Here is a 24783-nt window from a genome sequence, read left to right as displayed (position 1 = left end):
TTGATTTGTTTATGACCACCTTCTCTGGGATTGAGGTGTCTGGTTAAAATGGATAGCTATACAGGTTATAGCTTTTTCACTGTATAATGTACAGGCAGTGGAGTCAGATTTGTTTTATACTGTCAGGTCACGGTCTGGAAGTCGAGACAGGCATCGATACCGCAGGAGTCAGTCACGGTCACGGTCTCGGGATAGATCGAGGGAAAGGTCCAGCCGCAGACATAAGAAGTCAAAACACAAGAGGAGAAGACGCAGTTCCAGGTACACTGTTGATATATACCTTGTGTTGCATAGTCACAGGTAAAATAGTTATTTACAGTGTCCCTCCACATGCACAGGCTCTGTATTCAAGGTCACCATAACCACAGACAGGAACACTGTATACACAGATAAAGGAGTCAGAGTGTACATTTCTATACCAGAAGGAGTGACTGCCAAAAAGACATACCATTTTAAACTTCTTGTTTTAAACCTCTTTAATGTCACTCTTATTTCTTCTTTTCCTTAGTACAGTTGCGGTAGCGACCATCGTCCACTCTCTTGATGTAATGTTGCATACTTTTTCCATCACCTTTATCGTTCTTTTTCCCTTTCTGCCCTTTTCCTGTTTTGCCAGTCCTTCCTGTTAGTTTTTATTACCAGTACTCATCTTTCCACTTCAGGTGGCTCTTCAGTTAGGTTTCCTGTAACCCAGGAAACCATTTACAGTCATGCCCCAGTGTCATGGTTGAGTATGCAGTCATTCGATAGAATGCTCAATGAAAACTTATACGTAGTTTCAGGTTAATAGTAATGAAAATCGCCTGTGCGATCTGTTGATATGGCCGAGATCGATGATCTTCGTGGGCGCGTATCACTTATGCCTAGCATCAGTGCCAATGCATCATTGTACTGGACATCACTTATCCCAAGTGGCTTTCTTAGTCTCACCTGGAGTCATGTAGAGGATGTTTATATATAGGTATGCACATTCTCTACACAGTAATGCTAGGGTGTGTGTGTGTGTGTGTGTGGTCATTGGTGCTGCATTGGGTGTGATGGTCATTGAAACTGTGTCAGGTGAAAGGGGTGCATTGAGAATATGCATGTATGCACATATTCTACACAGTAATGCATTTGTGTGTGTGTGTGTGTGTGTGTGTGTGTGTGTGTGTGTGTGTGTGTGTTCATACCTAATTGTATCTTTGCAGGAATGAGTCAAGCTCGCACTGTCCCGTGTATGAAACCATTTTTATCGTACACATCCTTAAATTTATGAATTGTTTGGGCACACACTGTTTCATTGGGTAGTGCATTCCACTGATCAGTTGCATTATTTGGGAAACTGAATTTCCTTACATCTTTATCACCCCTCTTTTTATGCAGTTTTTTGCAGTGTCCTCTTGCTGATTCTTCTCCATAGGTTGTATACTCATTTATGTCTCTTTTCTCTTTCCCAGAGATCCATCCATCCATCCATTGCCAGACGCCATGTATCCCAAACGGGGTGGTCAAGGGCTTAGAGTTAATTGTTTTACAGGGAGGGGCACTAATCCTCCACCAACCCCACTTGACACGTAGGGATGCCAACAGCATCTGGTGTTCCCTGGCGGTCACCCATCCAAGTACTAACCAGACCCAACGTTGCTTAACTTCGCTGATCGAACGGGAAGCGGTGTACTCAACGTGGCATGGCCGTTGGCTCAGAGATACATTTATATAACATAATCATGTCTCCTTACAAGAGGAGGGAAAAAAGGCAGAATATAAGAGGGAAGTGGAGGAGCGATTAGGTAAATGTGGATTGGAGCAGATGGGGGACATGGAAGGTGTGTGCAAGATATTCACGGAAGAAATCTGTGCAGCATGGGAGGTGGTGTGTAAGGTGAAGAGAAGACGAAACGGGGTGCAGGGAACAGCATGGTGGAATGAAGATGTGAGAGAGGCTGTGGCACAAAAGAAGGAGGCTTATAGTGAGTGGATGAGAAACAGGGACGTGGAAGAAGTTGAAAGACGGAAGGGAGAGTTACGTGTAGAGAGGAAAAGAGAGGTGAAAAGATTAGTGAGAGAGTAAGAAGAGAGTGGATGAGGAATTTGGAAGGAATTTGAGTGTAAAATGGAGGGAATGTAAGAAAATGTTCTGGAAAGAGGTAATGAAAGTTAGACAGGGTGCCAAAGATGTTAGCTGGGGAGTGAAGGATGAAAATGGTAGAATACTAGTGGAGAAGGGAGAAAAAGTGAGCAGATGGAGAGATCATCATCATCATCATCATCATCATCATCATCATCATCATCCGGACCTCCTTTCTCACCCAAGGGCAGGGTGAGGAATGGAGAGAACACTTTAAGGAATTGTTTAACATAGAGAATGAAAATAATGCAAATATAAGTGGCTGGGAGAAGGAGGGATGTGAGAAGAGAGAAAGAAATCAGTAGGATGGAAGTTGTGGAAGCAATGAAGGAAATTAAAATGAGGAATGCCTCAGGAATTGATTGAGTGTGTGGTGAAATGCTGAAGCATGGGGGAGAGACACTAGTAGAATGGATATGGAAGATGTGCAGATTGGCCTGGGAGGAAAGTAGAGTCCCGGAGGATTGGAAGTCAGGTATAATTATCCCCCTGTACTGTACAAAGGAAATATTTTGAAAGCCTGATGATTGGGAACTGATAGAGCAGAGCAGCTGTAAACATGATTGGTTTTGGGAGTGTGCAGAGAAGGAATGCAGTACCAGGAGATGTGACACTCGCACAGGTGAAGAGTGCTGTGAGTGGCTGAAAAATGGGAAAGCAGCTGGGGTTGATGAGGTGTATGCAGAGATGCTTAAGTGTGGTGGAGAGAGTGGAATGAAGTGCTTGTTGAAGATATGTAAGAAGGTATGGATGAGTGAAACTGTGCCTGCAGAGTGGAAAAGAGCTGTGATTGTACCCCTGTACAAAAATAAAGGTGAACGAAGTGAGTGCAAGAATTATCAGGGTATAAGTTTATAGAGTGTGGTAGGGAAGGTATATGGAAGAATTATTATAGAGAAAGTAAAGAGAGATATCAGAAGTCTTAGTGAGTGATGAACAGGGTGGCTTTATGAGAGGCAGAGGATGTGTGGGTCAAATATTTGTTGTGAGACAGATAGCAGAGAAGGCTTGTGAGAAGGACCATAAGGTGTTAATGGTATTCATGGATCTAGAAAAAGCATGTGACAGAGTGGACAGAGAAGGACTGTGGAAAGTTTTGCACATGTACGGTGTAGATGGTAAGCTGCTAGGTGCCATCAAGAGTTTTATGACTATAGTGAAACATGTGCAAGGGTTAATGGACATCTGAGTGAATGGTTCACAATCGATGTGGGCATGCAACAAGGTTGTGTGATGTCCCCATGGTTGTTCAATATATATATATATATATATATATATGGATGGGGTGATGAGAGAAGTTAAAACACGAGTAGTGGAGAGAGGGATGGCGTTGGTAATGAATGGTGATGGATGGAATTTCTCAAATTTGTTGTATGCTGATGATTCAGTACTGCTTTCAAGTACCGAACAAGAACATGATAGGCTAGTGCAGAGTTTTGCTGATGTCTGTGAGTGTTGTGCCTTGAGAGTAAATGTAGAAAAGAGTAAAGTGATGGTTATTGAAAGAGAAGGTGACTCCCAGTGCAATGTTTCAGTGAATGGAGAGAGACTGGAATTGGTGAGAGAGTTCAAATACCTGGGTACAGTGATAGAAAAGAGAGGAAAATATGCAAAAGTAGTTGAAAGTAGAGTGGCACAAGGAAGAAAAGTAGCTGGTGCAATGAAGGCCTTGATAAGAAACAGAGGCTTGAGTGTTGCAGCTACACAAGGCTTACATGAAGAGTGTTAGTGCCAACTTTAACATATGGATGTGAGACTATGGTGTGGCATGAAAATGGAAAGTCAAGAGTAAAAGCAGTGGAGATGGGATTGCTTAGGAATGTATGTGGAGTACAGAGGGTGGATAGGATATGAAATAATGTGATTCATGAAAGATGTGGAGTGAGGAAGTCGGTGGACACCAGAATCGAAGAGAGTGTACTGAGATGGTGTGGTCATGTGGAGAGAATGGATAACAACAGAGTGGTTAAAAAGGTATATCTGAGTGAATTTGAAGGAGGGAGGAGGCAAGGTAGACCAAGGAGAAGGTGGAGAGATATGGTGCATGAGTGTGTGAGGAAGAGAGGTTTGGAAGTTGGTGAGTCTAGGAAACTGACAAGAGATCAAGCTGGCTGGATGAATGTTGTGTGGAGAAGTGCATGATCAGAGACTTGGTACCCCTTTTTAACATGGCAGCATCTGGATCGACTCAGTCGGATACGTTTATGTGAAGTTGCAGAACGTGGTGAATGTTTTGGCGTATCGGATAGAGTCAGGATTCCAGGGGCTTGAATGATGAGTGAATGGAAGTGTGGCCCATTGGATTCAGCAAAATTGGGCTTTCTGGACATTGTTACTCCTCACCCTGCCCTGGGGTGGGAAAGGAGGTCTCGATGGTGATGATGACAAAGGAAAAGGGGAAAAAGAAGTGTGTGGTAATCATAGGGGCATTTGTCTTCTTAGTGTAATAGGAAAAGTGTATGGTAGGATACTTATTGACAGAGTTAGGAAAATAACAGAGGAATTAGTTGGAGAAGAACAGGGAAGTTTTAGGAGTGGAAGAGGTTGTGTACAGCAGATATTCATTCTTAGATCTTTAGTGGAAAAGTTTCTAGAGAAGGGAAAGAAGTTGTATGTGGCCTTCATGGATTTGGAAAAAGCATATGACAGGGTGGATAGACAAGGATTGTGGAAAGTATTAAGAATATATGAAGTAGATGGGAAGTTGCTGAAGGCCGTGAAGAGTATGTATGAGGGTGCTATGGCCGCAGTGCATGTGGATAATGAACTGAGTTAATTTTTCTGTTTGAATGTTGGATTGAAACAAGGATGTGTCATGTCTCCATGGTTGTTCAGTATGTATATGGATGGGGTTATAAAAGAGATACAAGGTAGGGCAGTGGATGTTGGAGCATCCCTAGTGAGAGAGGGCAGTGTTTGGCAACTCCCTGTACTGTTGTTTGCAGATGATACTGTTTTGTTAAGTGAAGACGAAAGGGAGCTGCAAGGCTTTGTGAAAGAGTTTGGGAGAGTGTGTAAGAAATGGAATCTAAAGGTGAATGTCGGGAAGAGTAAACGTATGGTCTTTGAGAGAAGTGAGGTTGGATGAGGAGGAAATGGAAAATGTGGATGCATTTAAGTACTTGGATAGTGTGATGAGTAAGGATGTAAGTTTAGAGGGTGAAGTGCTTGAAAGAGTACAACAGGGAAGAAAGGTTGCTGGTTCTTTGAAAGCAGTGACAAGAAACAGGGAAGTGAGCATGGAAATGAAAAAGCTACTACATGACAGTATTGTGATACCAACTCTTATGTATGGAAGTGAAGCTTGGACATTGTTGGAGGGACAGAAGCCAAGAGTGAGAGCATTGAAAATGAGTTATTTGAGAGGAGCGTGTTGAGTCACATGGAGAGACAGACTGACAAATGTGGAAGTGAAGGATCGTTGTGGTGTGGATGTGGATGTGATAGGAAGCATTAGGAGAAATACATTGAGGTGGTTTGGCCATGTGAAGGGGATGGAGAGTGAGAGACTGATGAGGAGAGTGTATGTGAGTGAGGTGGAGGGGGGGAGAGGGAGAGGGAGGCCAAGGATGAGATGGAGGGATGGAGTGGAGAGGTGTATGAGAGAGGGGTGTGTGTGCTGGGAGTAGGTCAGTGAAATGGTTGGGGAGAGCTACATGGAGGTGATTTTTTTGTGGCCACCCCATTCAGGATTAAGGCAAATGGCAACAGATAGATAGATAGATAGATGGATGTCTCCTCTTTTCCTTCTCTCCTGTAGTGTTGGCAGATTCAGTTTTTCTAGTCTTTCTTTGTAGCTTAGATCCCTTAAGCTTGGTACTCATCTTGTAGTGGCCTGTTTAACTTTTTCAGGCTTATCTATGTGTTTCCTGAGATGAGGATTCCAGACTACAGATTCATACTCCAGGGTTGGTCCGATGAATGATGTTATTATCTTTCTCAGCATGTCTTCATTTATGTATGTGAATGCTGTTCTCATATTAGCAAGCAGTGTATGTATGTTCCGCACCTCCTCACTGATGTGGTCAGCCGGAGATAGTCTGTTACTGATAATCACTCCTGGGTACTTCTCTCTTTCTGATGTGTGTAGGGTTTTACCTCCTAACTTATAATCCCAATCTGGTCTTTTTCCACTTTTTCCAAACTTAATTACATGACACTTGTCCACATCTGAAATCCATTTGCCATTTACTGCTCCATTCATGAAGTTCATTTAGTTCTTCTTGTAGCTGTCTACAAGAGTCTGTTAGTATTTCTCCTATGTATTTATGCATCATCAGCAAGTATATTTAGTTAGCTTTCATTTCCAGTGCTACTATCTATGTCATTTGGTGCCAGCACTGAGCCCTGTGGAACTCCGCTAGTCACTTCCCTCTATGATGAGTAATTTCCCCTTAGTACTGTTCTCATTTCCCTTTTTCTGAGAAAATCTTGCATGTAACAGTGCAGGTTGCCTTGGATTCCTCCTCGATGGTACAGTTTCCATAAAAGTCTTTGGTGCGGTACTCTGTCAAATCCTTTTTTGAAATCTACTTAGATACTGTCCACCCATCCCTCTCTCTTCTTTAATGATTCTGCAAGTCTGTCATAGTAGCTTAATAGATTAGTAACACATGATTTTCCCTTTCTGAAACCAAACTGCCTTTCTGTTATCGTATTGTGTTCTTCTAGATGGTTCACCCAAACTTTTCACATCAGCTTTTCTTGTATCTTACAACACTGGTTAGTGATACTGGTTGGTAGTTGAGTGGATTTTGTCTGTTCCCTTTCTTGAATAAGGGAACAATGTTTGCATTCTTCCAAATATCAGGTAGTTTACCTTGACCCAAGGATTCCTTGAATATTAAATATATTGGTCTCCTTAACTCTTTTGCACATTCATGTAGTACCCAACATGAAATTTTGTCAGGACCATTTGCTTTTCCTTTGTCTAATTTGCTTAACTCCTGTATTTCTTTTTCTGATATTTGTATATAGTAAAACCTTGATATAATGGACTTCAATAGATCAAAATTTGTTTTTATCGGACTCGAGGAGCTACCGGACTAAATTCCTTTATATCGGAAAAAGTCCGATAAAGCCAGAAGCAGCCTGGACTGCCTGACCACTTCAGCTATGTTCACCACAATAAGGTAAATAAAAGACATGTTTATGAGTGTACAGTACAGTATTATTATATATATTATACCATTTGACTAATGTAGTGAAGTTATAACAATACATTACATCAGTGGTAGTGAAAACAGTTTAAAAACCATTTGTGCGATCTGGACTAATGTCTGATATATTGGAAAAAGTCCGGGTTAGCAGGGGGAAGTCCGGATGTAGCTTTTATCGGAATTTTGCATTTTTCGGAAAGGCTTGGGCCCCAATTAGTCCGTTATAGTGAGGTCTTACTGTATCTGGTAATATGTGTGGGCATGCATGTTCCATATTATCTCCCTATCTTTCTTCTGTAAAAACTGATTGGAAATTTTTATTTAGTGCTTCACAAATATCTTTCTCTTGTGTATAGATGTTCCCTTCATCTGTAATGGATTGTATTTTATCTTTACCTTTGGTTTTGCTTTGGATGTAGCTGTAAAATAGCTTTGGTTGATCACTACTTTGATTTATAATGTCTTCCTCAAACTGTGTTTAGGCTTCTCTCCTTATTCTCGTATAATTGTTTCTTGCTTGTTTATAGTTGTTATATGCTCTCTCACTATTGTGTCTTCTGTATCTATTCCACAACGTCTCTTTTTTTTCTCTTTTGATTTTTTACATTCTGTATTACACCATTTCTTTATTTTAATTTCTGCTTCTTTGTGCTATGGTATGTAATTTTGGACTCCTGTTTCATAAAGTTCACAGAATTTTCTATATATAACATTTAAATCTTATCCTCAAAGCTCCTTTTCCCAATCTGTTTCTAAGAAGTACTTCTTTAGGTCATGGCAGTTGCCCTTTTTGTAGTTTAGGCTCCTTTTGTAACTCTTATTACTGTTAACTATGTCATATGCAATCCTGAAGTTGCATTTTAATACCCTCCACTGAGTGGAGGGTGATACATTATATTGTCAGTATCATTTCCTTGCCTGGTAAATAAAAGATCTAGTACTGATGGATCATCAGGTCCTTTTTTTCAGGTGTTTTCCTTTATATGTTGTGTTAGGAAAAACTCCTGCACAAGATCCAGGAGCTTTTGGTCCCAAAAGCTTTCATGGCTTTTTACATCTAGAGTATTCCAATTTCCTACGCTCCTCATAGGGCAACGTAGGATTGGATGATGGATGGATATTTGTGTTGAAATCTCCAGTTAATATAATTCTTTCAGATTACATGCCACCCAGAACAAACACTTGGGAAAGAGGCAAATATGAAAACCTGGCAGAGAGTACAATTCAGAGTTTAAGAGCATTACTACATAGAATGGAAGAGAATCCATCCATCCATTATCAAATCCTACACTGCCCCATGAGGAGCATAGGAGCCCAGGGCTAGGCAAGTTGGTCCTGACATTTAAGATGAGAGTGACCAGCCTCACTCATCTCTGAGTGGCATTACGTGAGCAATCCCAACCATCCCTTGGATATAAACCTTCACTGGCTCAGTCCGATTGGAGCACCATAATTAACCACTAAACCACCAGGTGCCAAAATTTGATTGTATGGTTACTATGCTGGGTGGTAACCAGTGAGATGTTATTGCATTAAGGCATTGTCACATGGGTGCTTTTTATGACTGAATATCACCAGTGGTATATTACATTGCTGATTTTGAAGGAATTTAAAGACAGTTTTGGCCATATGGAGCTTAGCCAATTTTTATATGGTTTTGGCTCATCTGTAGAGTTTAGTGTTGAGACTGAATCATACTTGTAAGATGACAACAACCCTGAATCCTCAACTAGCCCACTGTACATGGCCTTTCCTGACCACCTAACCTGCCAGTTGACCTTTGTTTTTTTTTTATGCTTTGTTTTAATTTAAGTGTGCCTGCCTCTAAATAACTAATTGATTCTGTGAATTTATGAATAGAAGACAGTGATAAAGTATGTGTGTTTATGAGGGAATAATATATGTGATGCAAGAGCATACAGAGGTTGGGGGAGTGGACCCTGGAGGTAGGTTTTTTTTTTCAAGAATACTCCCCCAGTATCCCTGCTTGTCGTAAAAGGTGACTAAAAGGGTTGGCGGAGGGTTAGTGCCCCTCCCCAGAAAACAACTAACTAAAAAAACAAACAATAAGCCTCGGACAAGGACTGACCAAACGATGACAACCAAGGACCGGACAAAGGACATGGTTATTGGAACCTGGAATGGAAGGGGAGCGAATGATGAGGTGAAAGAGAGAGAGATTGTCCAGGTGCTTGAGGGTGCGAAAGTGGATGTATGTGGAATAACTGAAACAAAATAGAGAGGAGAAAGTGTGAGAGAATGGGAGTATGGATGGGGTATATGTGCAGGAGTAGGTGAGAATGAGAGGGCAAAGGAAGGAGTATGTATAGTTGTGAGTAAAAGATGGAAGAGGAGCATAAGACAGTATGGATCAGTTGGGTCAAGGATTGTGTGGGTAAAGTTGAAAGTTGGAATACAAATGTGGGCGATTGTGTGTGTGTATGCGCCAACGCAAGATCGTGCTAGAAGAATGAGAGAAGAGTTCTGGACAAATGTAGAAATGTCCATGGATAAGTTTGGAAGGAATGAGAGAGTGTTTTTGATTGGTGACATGAATGGTAAAGTTGGGAATGTGAAGATGGATGGAATAGTTGGTGAGTGGGGTGTGCCTGCTGAGATAAATGAGAATGGGAGTGTGTTAGTAGACATTTGTGCTGGGAGGGGGTTGGTGATAGCCAATACCCTCTTCAGGAATAAAATGATCCACAGGTATACATGGCGAGTGATGAGAAGGGTGGGTGGTGAACTGAATGAAAGGAAGGCAATGATTGATCATGTGTGTGTGGATGAAAGGATGTGAAGATGTGTAATGGATGCAAGAGTTTATAGAGGTTGGGGGAGTGGACTTTCTGACCACTACTTGGTGGTGGCCAGAATTAGAATTCAAGTAAGATGGAGGAATAGAAGAAGGGAAAGACGAGAGGAAGGAGTAGTAGCAAGGAGAGTGGAAAGGTTACAAGAGGATGAGAAAATGGCAGAGTATAAGAGAGAAGTGGAGGAACGATTGGGCAAATATGAATTGGAGCAGATGGGAGACGTGGAAGGTGTGTATAGGATATTTACAGAAGAAATATGTGCAGCATGTGATGTGGTGTGTGGAAGGAAGAGAAGACGGAGGGGGGTGCAAGGAACAGCGTGGTGGACTGAAGAAGTGAGACAGGCTGTGGCACAAAAGAAGAAAGCATACAATGAATGGATGAGAAATAGAGGCGTGGAAGAAGTTGAGAGGCGGAAGAGAGAGTTATATGTAGAAAGAAAGAGAGAGGTGAAAAGATTAGTAAGAAGAGAGTGGATGAGGAATTTGGAAGGAATTTGAGTGTAAAGTGGAGGGACTGTAAGAAAATATTCTGGAAAGAGGTGAAAAGAGTAAGACAGGGTGGAAGTGAAGTTAGCAGGGGAGTGAAAGATAAAAATGGTAGATTACTAGTGGAGAAGGGAGAAAAAGTGAGCAGATGGAGAGAACACTTTAAGGATTTGTTGAACGTAGAGGATGGAAGTAATGCGAGTATAAGTGGCTGGGGAATGGCTGGGAGAAGGAGGGAGGTGAGAAGACAGGAAGAAATCAGTAGGATAGAAGTTGTGGAAGCAATGAAGAAAGTTAAATCGGGGAAAGGCCCAGGAATTGATGGAGTGTGTGGTGAAATGGTGAAGCATGGGGGAGAGATAGTAGTAGAATGGATGTGGAAGATGTGCAGATTGGCCTGGGAGGAAGGTAGAGTCCCGGAGGATTGAAAGTCAGGTGTAATTATTCCCTTGTACAAAGGAAAATGGGAAAAAGAAGTGTGTGGTAATCATAGGGGCATTTGTCTTCTTAGTATAATAGGAAAAGTGTATGGTAGGATACTTATTGACAGAGTTAGAGAAAGAACAGAGAAATTAGTTGGAGAAGAACAGGGAGGCTTTAGGAAGGGAAGAGGTTGCGTAGATCAGATATTCATTCTTAATTCTTTAGTGGAAAAGTTTCTAGAGAAGGGAAAGAAGTTGTATGCGGCTTTCATGGATTTGGAGAAAGCATATGACAGGGTGGATAGACAAGGATTGTGGAAAGTGTTAAGAATATATGGAGTAGATGGGAAGTTGTTGAATGCTGTGAAGAGTATGTACGATGGTGCGAAGGCTGCAGTGCGTGTGGATGGTGAACTAAGTGAATTTTTCTCTTTGAAAGTTGGGTTGAAACAGGGATGTGTCATGTTTCCATGGTTGTTCAATCTGTACATGGATGGGGTAATAAAAGAGGTACAAAGTAGGGTAGTGGATGTTGGAGTGGCCCTGGTGAGAGAGGATAGTGTTTGGAAACTCCCTATACTGTTGTTTGCAGATGATACTGTGTTGTTGAGTGAAGACGAAGGGGAGCTGCAAGGCTTGGTGGATGAGTATGGGAGAGTGTGTTAGAAACGGAATCTAAAGATGAATGTAGGGAAGAGTAAAGTGATGGTCTTTGAGAGAGGTGAAGTCAGTGAATGTACAGCGAGGTTGGATGGTGAGGAATTGGAAAATGAGAGTACGTTTAAGTACTTGGGTAGTGTGATGAGTAAGGATGGAGATTTGGAGGGTGAAGTGCTTGAAAGGGTATAGCAGGGAAGAAAGGTTGCTGGTTCTTTGAAAGTAGTGATAAGAAATAGGGAAGTGAGCAGGGAAGTGAAAAAGTTACTACATGACAGTATTGTGATACCAACTCTAACGTACAGAAGTGAAGCTTGGACGTTGTTGGAAGGACACAAGTCAAGAGTGAGAGCAGTGGAAATGAGTTATTTAAGAGGAGCCTGTGGAGTCATATGGAGAGACAGGCTGACGAATGAGGATATAAAGGAGCGTTGTGGTGTTGATGTGGATGTGATAGGAAGCGTTATGAGGAACACACTGAGGTGGTTTGGCCATGTCGAGAGGATGGAGGGTGAAAGACTGACGAAGAGAGTGTATGTGAGTGAGGTGGAGGGGGGAAGAGGGAGGGAGAAGCCGAGGATGAGATGGAGGGATGGGGTGGAGAGGTATATGAGAGAGGGGGGTGTGAGTTGGGAGCAGGGCAGTGAAATGGTGGGGGACAGGGCGACTTGGAGGCGATTTGTTTGTGGCCACCCCAAACGGGATTGAGGCGTCTGGCAGTAGAGAGATAGATAGATGTAGGGGAGAACGGTGATGGTTCGGACACTTTTTTAAAAATATTTATAATCATGTTTAAGCAGTGTAATCTGGTTTATGTTAAAATGTTGCCACGTCATTTGGCTCTTTAGGCTGATAATATGAAATTCTTAGCTCTTTTCAGCTTTAACCCCTACACCGCGGGCATGTTTACCGATGTTGTGCGTGTGCCGCGGGGTTATTCGGGCTCCGACAGACTCTCAAAAAGTATTTGCCAAAAATCAGTTATATCCTAGAATATTATAATTATATATGCTTATGGCACATACCTTCAGCTTTCTCCTGGAATGTTTGTTGAGCCTTCGTCAGTTACCGTAGGACTTGTGGAGACCTCTGAAGTTGGGTAACGAAGTCTCCACTTTACACTTCCCGACAACCCGTAACATGATTACCACAGCCAGATATTAACACTATAAACACTACTCTATGATTTTCAAGTAGTTTGGGATCCATACTCCAAAAAAAAAACCACTGCGAAAGCAATGAAAATTATGAGCGCGTCTGACCGCCGCACTTGCGCTAGTTCGCTCTTGGTACTCTGTCATTTATTATTCATAAAACCCCTCACACTTTATATTTCTATTACTATATAACACTTATATATATCTACAGTCTTTATCAATAAGTTTCCTTCAGTAGTATAAGTTTATTGTCACTGTAGGGATTCAATTTCTTTCAGTAAAATACGTAGCATTCACTTTCTCGTCCTGTATACTGTACTGGCATTGAGAGTGAATGTCACTTTCATCTTCACTCTCATAACTCATAGTATTCAGACATGCAATAGTGAAACTTTCACTTTCATTACTCCTAGGGTATATACTCGTATTCTTATAATACTACTCATTTACATTTCTATTTACGTTCTCTATTTTATTTACGTTATTTACATTTCTATTTTATTTACACTGTGTTATGCACTGTCACTTGAAGTAACTTATAAAACTATTATCCATTGTTCACGTATATTTACATTCATTACTTTCACTTGCTGTTTACACATTATTTACACATTATTTACAATTCCACTTGCACTATTTTACTCAATAGAAAGATCGTAGTCACTCTTTTATCAATTGTCAGCCCTTTACCTCTTTCCACACGAGGTTTAGTAGGGGGTAAAGGTCACAGGGCCCTTTGCATGGGAGTGAAAAAAGGCCCTGAAGTCAGCAAGAGGATGAGCCGTACCTCCTCTTCGGAAGATGAGAGAGAACTGATAAAGGAGGGCCGGCCCGGGTTGAGGCCTACTTAGGGGTTATTCAGTACTACCAACGTAGCTCTTGAAACAGCTACGGTAAGTATTTCACTGAAATGATTGGCAGGAAATCTAGACAATACATTATAAATTAGGTAGTTCCAGGTGAATGTAAATATCACTTAGGCTTCTCCCTTCCCTCCTTATATGTTTATTTATTATGAAAATAGATTATATGGCATATTTCAAGGGGAAAAAAACAGCGAAAATTAGCGAACGAGTGCACGTGAGGTGTTGTCAGGTGATAATTAGCCAATTCCAGGTGTATGGCACTCTCACTTACCTTATTTCTTTCTTGTATATATTATTTGGTATAAGAATAGGGCATAGGGCTTATTTCAATGGATGAAATCAGTGAAAAATTCCAGGGAAGATTTACTTAGCGTAGCACGGCCGGGCAGGCGAGAGGATAGTGTAATGGAGGGGGGGTAGGGAGGGGAGTCAAGAACGGGGAGAAATGGCTAAATTGTCAACAATGGATGGGAGTACAGATGAGATTAGGAGTGCTGACTAGTGTTGGACATTGGCAGTACTGATAGATGATACAAGCCCCCACTTGGAAGCCCGGGTGAATTCAAAATAACACAGAATCACAAAAGCGACGTCCCGCGGTATGATCCCTTGCTCCCAAGCGTCACGAAAGTGACGCCCTGCGGTTAAGGGGTTAAGCTATAGTTAACGAAACACAAATGACTAAATCGTCCGAACCATCCCTTCCAGTGGTGATGGTTCGGACAGAAGGGTGGGATGGTTCGGCCATATGTATTACTTGGAATATTCTTAAAATTATGTGAGTTAGATTGGATAAAAATAAACATTTATTAATTCAAAGACAATTTTTGTAGAGTACAGTATTAAACTTCAGAATCCAGATGAACCACTTGATAATTGTTTAAAAAAAAATAATAATAATAGTAATATTTTATAACTGAAATAACATTCACCAGATTTATTAATAACTGACTTAACTTCTAATGCATAATCATGCTCTCTCTCTCTCTCTCTCTCTCTGGAATATTGACTTCACTTTTAACTTTCTAGACCTTATTTCAGACTGACTAACTTAAGACTTTTAACACATATTGTAGCCTGGAAAACTGAAATAGGAGTTGTAATACCCCTTCCTTCTTTTTACACTTTAAGGAATAGGGTAAATAAACAAAACTATTAATATATATTTCCTGATAACAGTTAAGAATGGTGTTTCACTATGTGTTCAACTACAAATTATCAAAGGAAGTAGCGTTATTATTTGATAAGGTCATGACTTGGTAATAGCCGGGGGGAATGTTCGGACTGTCTGAACCATCCCCCTTCCTCAACTGTCCAGATCATCCCAAATCTGTGTAATTAATTGATGGTTACCCTCAAGTTTCACACGAGAGAGTTTAACATTCATTTTTCATAGAGTTATTTAAGAGGAGCCTGTGGAGTCACATGGAGAGACAGGCTGACGAATGAGGATATGAAGGAGTGTTGTGGTGTGGATGTGGGCGTGATAGGAAGCGTTATGAGGAACACACTGAGGTGGTTTGGCCATGTGGAGAGGATGGAGGGTGAAAGACTGACGAAAAGAGTGTATGTGAGTGAGGTGGAGGGGGAAGAGGGAGGGAGAGGCCGAGGATGAGATGGAGGGATGGGGTGGAGAGGTATATGAGAGAGGGGGGTGTGAGTTGGGAGCAGGGCAGGGAAATGGCGGGGGACAGGGCGATGTGGAGGCAATTTGTTTGTGGCCACCCCAAATGGGATTGAGGCATCTGGCAATAGATAGATAGATAGATAGATGTTCCACATGCAACACAGATTCACCCTGATAATGCACAGTTCGATGCTTGGCATATTCATAGTGGTAGAGCATACAATATACACTCCAATTATAACATAGGAGATGCAAAAAAACATAAAATCTGACCTGCATCAAAAAGTTAGGCGTTCCTAGCTTGGAGGTTGTGGTCGAAGTAAACAAACTCTCCCATTTTCATGCAAGATAACACAGCCCTAGGTCCCATACATTACCCAGGGAATGCACTGTCCGCACCATCCCACTGTCCGAACCATCACTGCCTCTCCGTACCATCAATAAAACTATCAGGGTTTGAACATACACATGCATATAAAAGGGCATAGGCTACTACCAGTAGCCACTTTGAATGTTCACCATGGCTGGGGTTCAGATCCAAAACTTGGGGCAAAAGCATTTGCAAGCTAAGCAGGCTACCATTTGAGCCACCACAGCTTTGGTCCATTAATACGTATCTCTGTTTATGATGTCACACAAGGTGTGATTGCATTCCTTTGAAGTTGTCAGTGACTTTTCCTTTCTTGACAATAGTGCTGTGATTATTTTTCTTGTACAGGTTCAGTGCATCATCAGTTTCCATTGCATGCTTGGTGCTGCAATTTCTTTGTATTTTATTGCATGGTGGGGAGGAAGATGGAGCACATTTGTTCAGGTCTGATCAGAAACACTGGGTTCCTTCAGTCAGTGTGAGTGGAAAAAAACTTTTTGCCCTTGCAGATTTTTTAAAATTTTATTTTCTATTGGAAAATTACCGGTACCCAAGATGGATTGTGGGAGAGCAGCATTAAGTGTGACTGTACAGTATGTGTATATTGATACAGTGAAATCCAGCCGAGCAGCTACAGCCCATGAAGTAGCTGGGGGAGGGGGAGTAACTGATCATTCTGCAAGGCTGTCTTGACAGGATTACCAGCACTCACTGTCTTTGAGAGGGTGACAGTCGTAAGCGTGCATGTTACGAACTAGTGTGCTCCAAGCAAGTCCCCTGATAGCAGACCATAAATGTAGTAGTGGATTTTAGTTCTGACCCTGAGATGCTGGTGTGAATAAAAATGGTACATTTTTCTGTCATTTAAGAAGGGCATGGTGTCATGGCTGTAATGGCCATTACATGAAGGACAAAATAAAAGTTAGGTACCGTAGTTAAACTTTGATGATGAAAAGTGCTGAAGAGAGAAGCCTTCACACAGTCACACTGATAAACTACCTGGTTATACAATGTCCCTTAATTCCCTTCCTATCCCTAGAAAGGAGGATATTGGAATGTAGGAGAAGCCCTCAAGTCCCTTCCTGTCCCTAAAAAGGTGGATGTTGGAATGTAGAAGGGCAGCTTCAAGTTGCAGTCCAAAAGGTGCATGTTCAGATGATCCTTGGGTAATAATAGCAACAGCTGATGCACAATATTTCCAAAGTTTTCATCATACATCATTTTAATGAGAACCTTTGTTTGCAGTAGTGACTCTGACAAAAGCAGCCGGTACTCCAAATCGTGGTCAGCTCGTAGCAGTCAAGACCGTGACAGGAAGGACAGAGATAGAGACCGTGACAGAGATAAGGAAAGAGCAGTATCCAAAGATAGGGAAAAAGAGAGAGAGAAAGAAAAGGATCAGAATAAAGGTCTGTCTCCTGTTCCAGAAGATGACAGTGCACAAATTAAAGGTACAGTATTGCAGTGGTTTTCATTTCATGCTGTGAATGATAGACTCCATACCATACCTACTGTATTCAGGGCATTCATGATATTGCAACATATTCTGTGCTTCCTCATTATTGGGAAAAATAATAATAATCATCATCTAATCCATTGTTGTCCCATGAGGAGTGTAGGAGCCTGGGGCTAGGCAAGTTGATCCTGAAATTTAAGATGAGAGTGACCAGCCTCACTCATCCCTGAGTGGCAGGATGTGAGCAGTTAACCCCAACCACCCCTTGGATATAAACCTGCACCACTCAATCCGATTGAAGCGCCCCAACCACCCATTAAAACACCAGGTGCCACAATTTGGTTATTGGTTTACCACCCAAGTGCAGAAAATGATTCCCTGGTGTACTGGAAACCATTTGGCTTGTCCCTCAGTGTAGAATCACCCATAGACAGGAGCAAGAGGAAAAAATGAAGAAAAAAAGACAAGAGGAAGGAAGGAAAAGAGAAAGGAAGAGAGGAAAGGGCAGGCACCCGAGAGCAGCACTACACCGAGTGAGTGGATGGTGAGTGCCCCCACCTACCTCCATTTCTGGGGGGGGGGGAGTAAAACTATGGCTGAACCAACCCCATGGCAGTATACTGTTGAGAGAGAGAGAGAGAGTACAGTATTCATAATTCTGTTAGAGAGTGCATAAAGTCACTTGTTTAGCTTGGAGTGCTTATGCAGATAATAATAATCATCATCATCATCCATCCATCCATCCATCCATCCATCTATCCATCCATCCATTATCCAATCCTACGTTGCCCCTTAGAGGAGCGTAGGAACCCGGGGCTAGGCAAGTTGGTTCTGACATTTAAGATGAGTGAAATAATAAAAATAATAATAATAATAATAATAATAATAATTTCTGGTTTATTTATTGATTCAAGCCAGTGGCTGAAGATACAGATTCTTAATCTACTATCCTAACCCAAGGGGGTCAACAGGTTGACCATTACTGCTCTTGAGGAGCACCAACACACTACCATTCCTCCATAAGGTTAGCAGCTAACCTCACTTCCACCCTGTCTTACATTATGTAGTTTACTGAACGTGAAAATGAATCCCTGGAGTGAAAATAAACTACTATTACTGAAGAAAACTTATGGATAAATACTGTAGATATATATAAGTGTAATAAAGTAATAGGAATATAAACTGTGAGTGTGTTTATGAATAATAAATGACAGAATACCAGCCGGGAATGATCACGGTTGGGAAGCTTGTACACGTTCATAATTTCCATTACTTTCACGGTGTTTTTTTTTTTGAGTGTGGATTCCAAACTACTTAAAAACCATAGAATAGTGTTTCTAGTGATAATATCAGGCTGTGTTAATCATATTATGGGGTGTCGGGAAGTGTAAAGTGGAGACTTCGTTACCCAACTTCAGAAGTCTCCACAAGTCGTACAGTTGTCGACGAAGGCTCAACAAACATCCCAGGAGAAAGCTGAAGGTATGTGCCATATGCATATGTAATTATAATATTCTAGGAGTAATAACTGATTTTTGGCAAATATTTTTAAAAAGTCAGTCGGAGCGCGAATATCCCCACAGGAGACGCAAGGAGCAGCGAAAACATCCCCGCGGTGTAGGGGTTAAAGACCATATTACTCATCAATTCTTCTTCTTGTAAATGAAAGTATCCCAAGTCTGTAGGTCGCAACATCGATGAGTAATGATGTGATGAAGAGGAGTAATTTTTGGCATGAGAAGTAGGCTGGATTCGTGCATTGGCTTTGCCCTCAGCATGATAGCTTCTCCATTACTGGATAAACTGGACTTAGTGATGTCCAAGGCACACCCTATGGTACCATCACTGAGTCCTTCCCTAGTATCCATGGAAGGAGGCTTGGCAGGGGTGGATGAAGCAAAAGTCCACTTCAGGCAGGAACGGAATCAGACGAGAAGGGTTAAGAAAATATCGCCTTACACCTGGCAAAGTCACAGAGACGACTGAGGTATGGTTGGCTCACCTGGCGGAAATCTCTCCCCAGCTTTTGGTGATGAGATAAAGTGGCGGCCACTTCAAACTGTGCCGGGAAAGCAAGTTTTGTTCCTTCCGACACCCGGTGGCCTCACCTACCTTCTTTGTTTTGATCTATCCTGACACCTGAGATTAGAGTTTAAGTCTCCCTATACTGTACACATTTCTGATGTGTAGGGATTTAAACTTTTCAGTCTGTTTTCATATGAAAGGTTCTGATTCTCGTGTATCATTGTTTATCATTCTTTTCTGTACATTTTCAATGAAATTTTTATCTGTTCAGTTGTATGGCATGCAAGATCAAGCTGAGAGGAGTGAGGTGGACCAAGAGAGAGAGGAGCTGTCTGGGAAAGAGACTGAAAGTTGAGAAGGTGAGGATCAAAGAAATGGCAGATGAATTCAGGGCCAAAGGAGGGGAGGAGTTGGAATCAGTGAATTGGAATGAAATGGATCTGGACAGCTTGTGGAATGCATACAGGGCTTGCTTAGTTAGGAATGCTAAAGAGGTGTTTGTGGTAGGTGGGGGCGTTCACCATCCACCCACTCGATGCAGTGCTGTTGCTGGGTGTCTGCTTTTTCCTTTCCTCCGTCCTTCTTTCCTTCCATCCTCTTTTGTCTTTCCTTCATTCTTTCCTTGTCCTTCTGCCTAGTGGTGACTTTACGCTTCCTCTTCTGTCTTTGTTTCCCTCATTCTTTCCTCTTCCTTCTGCCTGTGGGTGACTCTACACTGAGTGACAAGCCAAATGGTTTCCTGTACACCAGGAAACCATTTACTACGCTGGGTGGTAACCACATAACCAAATTTTGGCACCTGGTGGTTTAGTGGGTAATTATTGCGCTCCAATTGGATTGAGCCGGTGAAGGTTTATATCCAAGGGGTGGTTGGGGTTGATTGCTCATGTAATGCCACTCAGGGATGAGTGAGGCTGGTCACTATCATCTTAAATGTTGGGACCAACTGCCTAGCCCCGGGCTCCTATGCTCCTCATGGGGCAGTGTAGGACTGGATGATGGATGGATGGATGGCTAAAGAGGTGTGTGGTGTGGCAAGGGTAACAACAAAGTAGAAAGGTACAGCATGGTGGGATGAAGTGGTTAAGGGAGCAGTGGAGGGAAAGTGGAAGAAATGGCTAGAGTGGATACAGAACAGGGGGTCAGTTGAAATAAGAACTGAATATATTGAGAGCAAGAAGCATGTAAAGAGACTTGTGAAGAGGAAAATGAAGGATGTAAATGATGATCTAGGAAGAAGAGTGAATGCAAATTACTGTACACTGAAAATAGGAAGTTATTCTGAAAAGAGGTGCGGAAATGGAAACGTGACAGTGGAAAGAAATGTGAAAGTGTGAAGGATGTAAAGGGTAGATTATTAACCCGTGAGGACGGTGTAAGGACCAGATGGAAAGAATACAGTATTTTGAAAGTCTGATGAATGGGAATGGAGAGAGCAAAGTCTGATGAATGGGAATGGAGAGAGCAAAGCAACTGTTTACATGATTGGTTTTGGGGGTGTACAGAGAAGGAATACAGTACCTGGATATGCGACACTCGCACAGGTGAAAAATGCTGTGAAGCGGTTGAAAAATGGGAAAGCAGCTGGGGTTAATGAGGTGTATGCAGAGATGATTAAGTATAGCGGAGAGAGCGGAATGAAGTGCTTGTTGGAGATACGTTGGAAGGCATGGATAAGTGAAACTGTGCCAGTAGAGTGGAAAAATGCAGTGATTGTACCCCGGTACAAATATAAAGGTGAGCGAAATGAGTGCAAGAATTATCGTGTCATAAGTCTGTTGAGCACTGTAGGGAAGGTATATGGAAGAATTATTATAGAGAAAGTAAGACAGATGTCAGAAGTCCTAATGAGTTATGAACAGGGTGGCTTTAGGAGTGGCACAGGATGTGTGGATTAAATATTTTGTAGTGAGACAGATAATGGAGAAGGCATATGAGAAGGACTCTGAGGTGTTTATGGCATTTATGAATCTGAAAAAAGCTTATGACAAAATAGACAGAGAAGAACTGTGGAAGGTTTTGCATACTGTATGTACAGCGTAGATGGTAAGCAGCTAGGAGCCGTCAGGAGTTTTTATGATGGTAGTGAGGCATGTGTAAGGGTAAATGGGCATCTAAGTGAATGGTTTATGATCAGTGTGGTCATGCAAGAAGGTTGTGTGATGTCCCCATGGTTGTACGGTATATATATGGATGAGGTGACGAAAGAAGTAAAAACACGAGTAATGGGGAGAGAGATGGCGTTGGTAATGAATGGAATGTTGCAAATTTGTTGTATGCTGATGTTGCAGTGCCACTTGCAAATACCGGATGAGAGCTTGGTAGACTTGTTCAGAGTTTTGTAGATGTGTGTTAATGTTGTGCCTTGAGAGTAAATGTAGAAATGATTAATGAGAGAGAAGGTGACTCTCAGTGTGATATTACAGCGAATGAAGAGAGATTGGAATTGGTGAGAGAATTCAAGTATCTTGGTACAGTGATAGAAAAGAGAGGAAAATGTGCAAAAGAAGTGGAGAGTAGAGTGACACAGGAAAAAAAAGTGGCTGGTGCTGTCAAGGCCTTGATAAGGAACAGAGGCTTGAGTGTTGCAGCTGCATACGTCTTACGTGAAGGAGTGTTAGTGCCAACTTTAACATACAGATGTTAGAGTTTGGTGTGGCATGAGAATGAAAAGTCAAGAGTAAGAGGAGTGGAGATGGGATTGCTGAGGAATGTGTGTGGGGTACAGAGAGTGAATAGGATACGGAATAATGTGATTTGTGAAAGATGTGAAGTGAGGAAGTCTATGGACACCAGAATTGAAGAGAGTGCACTGAGATGGTTTGGTCATGTGGAGAGAATGGATGGCAATAGATTGGTGAAAAAGGTATATCAGAGCGAATTTGAAGGAGGGAGGAGGTGAGGTATGCCAAGAAGAAAGTGGAGGTATGTGGTGGATGAGCGTGTGAGGAAGAGAGGTATTGGTATGGAAGCTGGTGATCCTAAGGGCCTGACAAGAGACTGAGCTGGCTGGATGAATTTTGTGCAGTGAAGCACATAACCAGGGATTTGGCACCCTTTTTTAACCCGCCCCGTCCCGTCGACGTATGGGTACGTTGCAACATTTTGCATTTGCCAATCCCGGCGACGTACTGGTACGTTGTGCAATTGCAAGGTCCTTAATTTGCACAATTTTCAATTTTCGTGTGTAATTTTTCGTACGTTTACACGGGACACCTTCCTCAATTCCTCTTCAAGATGCCAAGCGGAAACAATGCCTTACACCGCATAACCTCCCCCCTCCCCCCCCTCATGCCATTGTCTCGGCAATTCACCTGTTACCAGTGACCTGGCCAGTAAAGACATTCAGGGCCAGAGTGATTCCCCAATCGATGACAATGTGGAGGACAAAGTTTACATAGCATTAGAGGAAGAAACAGTCAGAAATAATGATCAGGTAATGTGGCAAAAGAAGGTCAGGTATGGTGATGATTTAGTGAGTGAAACAATGCTTATAATGCCTATATTACTGTTTGAAAACCAATATACAGTACTCTCGTACTACATATAAATCGTACCAAGTAAATAAATAAATACCGTTTATGAGTGGTGTGAAATAGTTACCCTCCCATAGAACTCGTTTTCTTTGGTGCCAGCCTGTTAGAAAACCCAGTCAGGTAAGGAGGTACTGGTACCTGGATTGAGTATTTTAAACCTCAGGTGAGCAATTTCTCTATGAATTTTCGATGTTTCTCACCAAAAGCGGAGGTTTTAGCCAAAAAATAAAATTTCGAAAATACCTCAGGATTGGGGGGTGTCAGAGGTGCGAAATAGCTCGGGACGTGACGGGTTAACTTGATAGTGTTCGGATTGGCTCTAGCAGATAGGTAAATGTGAAGCTACAGAACATGGGGAAATTTTTTTTGCCAATCTGATGGAGCCAGGAATTTGAGGGCTTGACTGGTGAGTGAATGGAAGCATGGCCCATTGAATTGGGCAGACTTAGGCTGTCTGGATGTTGCTACGCCTCATCCTGCCTTAGGGTGGGAAAGGAGGTCCAGATGATGATGAATGATGATGATGATCAATGGTATGGACATAAAAATTGTGCATCGTATTCAAAATGTGGTGTATAAAATTTGTATACTTTTGGTATTCTGTAATCACAGATTGTTATTCATGTGACCCCCCCCCCCCAGTACCAAATTATCATGAATGTTCAGAGTACTGGACCTCCTTTCCTCAAGGAATGAGGGAGAATGGAGTGCTGCATTACCACCTTTTTGCAAGATCTATCTATCTATCTATCTATAGCCCGACGCCCTAATCCCGCAAAGGGTGGCCGCAGACAAAACGCCTCCAAGTCACTCTGTCACCCACCATTTGACTCCCCTCCACCCAACTCACCCCCCCCTCCCTCATATACCTCTCAACTCCATCCCTCCACCTCATCCTCGGTCTACCCCTCCCTCTCCCTCCCTCCACCTCACCTACATACACCCTCTTAGTCAGTCTTTCATTCTCCATCCTCTCCACATGTCCAAACCACCTCAGTGTATTTCTCCTAATCTTTTCAACCACATCCACATCTACCCCACAACGTTCCTTCACTTCTTCATTCGTCAACCTGTCCCTCCATGTCACTTCACATGCTCCTCTCAAGTAACTCATTTCCACTGCTCTCACTCTTGACTTGTTCCCCTCTTGCAAGGTCCACGCCTCGCTTCCATACGTCAGGGTAGGGATCACAATACCATCATGCAGTGACTTCTTAACTTCCATACTCACCTCCCTATTTCTCATCACTGCTTTCAGTGTGCCAACAACCTTCCTTCCCTGCTGTACCCTTTCACGTACTTCATCCCCCAAAGTTCCATCCTTACTCATCACACTACCCAAGTACTTGAATGCACTCACATTCTCCATATCCTCACCATCCAACCTCACTGCACACTCTGTGACTTCATTCCTCTCAAACACCATAACTTTACTTTTGTTTACATTAACTTTCAGCTTCCTCCTCCTACACACTGTCCCAAATTCATTCACCAAACCTTGCAACTCCCATTCATCTTCACTCAACAATACTGTATCATCAGCAAACAGCAACACCGGAAGCTTCCAAATCTCACCCTCATTCATTAGGGCCACCCCCACATCCACTGCCCTACCTTGTACCTCCTTTACGACCCCATCCATATATATATTAAACAGCCATGGAGACATTACACACCCCTGTTTCAGTCCCACATTGAGATCAAAGAACTCACTCAGCTCACCATCCACTCGCACCGTAGCCCTAGCTCCCTCGTACATACTCTTCACAGCACTCAACAATTTCCCCTCCACTCCATATATTCTTAGTACCTTCCACATACCTTTCCTATCTATTCTGTCATAAGCTTTCTCCAAGTCCATGAAGGCAGCGTACACTTTCCTTCCCTTCTCTAGATACTTCTCCACTAAACATCTTAGAACAAATATCTGATCTACACACCCTTTTCCCTTCCTAAATCCCCCTTGTTCTTCTCCAACTAGCTCCTCTGTCATATGCCTAACCCTATCAATGAGTATTCTACCATATATTTTACCAGTCACACTAAGAAGGCAAATACCCCTATGGTTACCACATACTTCTCTCTCCCCTTTTC

At 42.2% G+C, this 24783-nt stretch overlaps 1 protein-coding gene and 1 non-coding gene across 2 annotated transcripts in view; one reads left to right on the top strand and one right to left on the bottom strand.

The window, feature by feature from the left end:
- LOC145415680 (uncharacterized) overlaps window positions 1-24783 on the top strand; it is an 80106-nt gene that overhangs the window by 34401 nt on the left and 20922 nt on the right. Inside the window, exons 3-4 of the mRNA XM_080284895.1 lie at window positions 127-261; window positions 16918-17123. Of these exons, the coding sequence (XP_080141021.1) occupies window positions 127-261; window positions 16918-17123 (341 nt within the window). The remainder of the gene's footprint in view (window positions 1-126; window positions 262-16917; window positions 17124-24783) is intronic.
- On the bottom strand, window positions 1564-1682 carry LOC145415830 (5S ribosomal RNA). The gene has a single exon (XR_013900137.1). It is a non-coding gene; the product is annotated as a 5S ribosomal RNA (ribosomal RNA).

Source organism: Coenobita brevimanus, chromosome 103 (assembly GCF_032717465.1).
Source record: "Coenobita brevimanus isolate Jiangsu-jjx chromosome 103, ASM3271746v2, whole genome shotgun sequence".
NCBI classification, from domain to species: Eukaryota; Metazoa; Arthropoda; class Malacostraca; order Decapoda; family Coenobitidae; genus Coenobita; species Coenobita brevimanus.
This window is presented reverse-complemented; position numbering and strand designations above follow the sequence as displayed.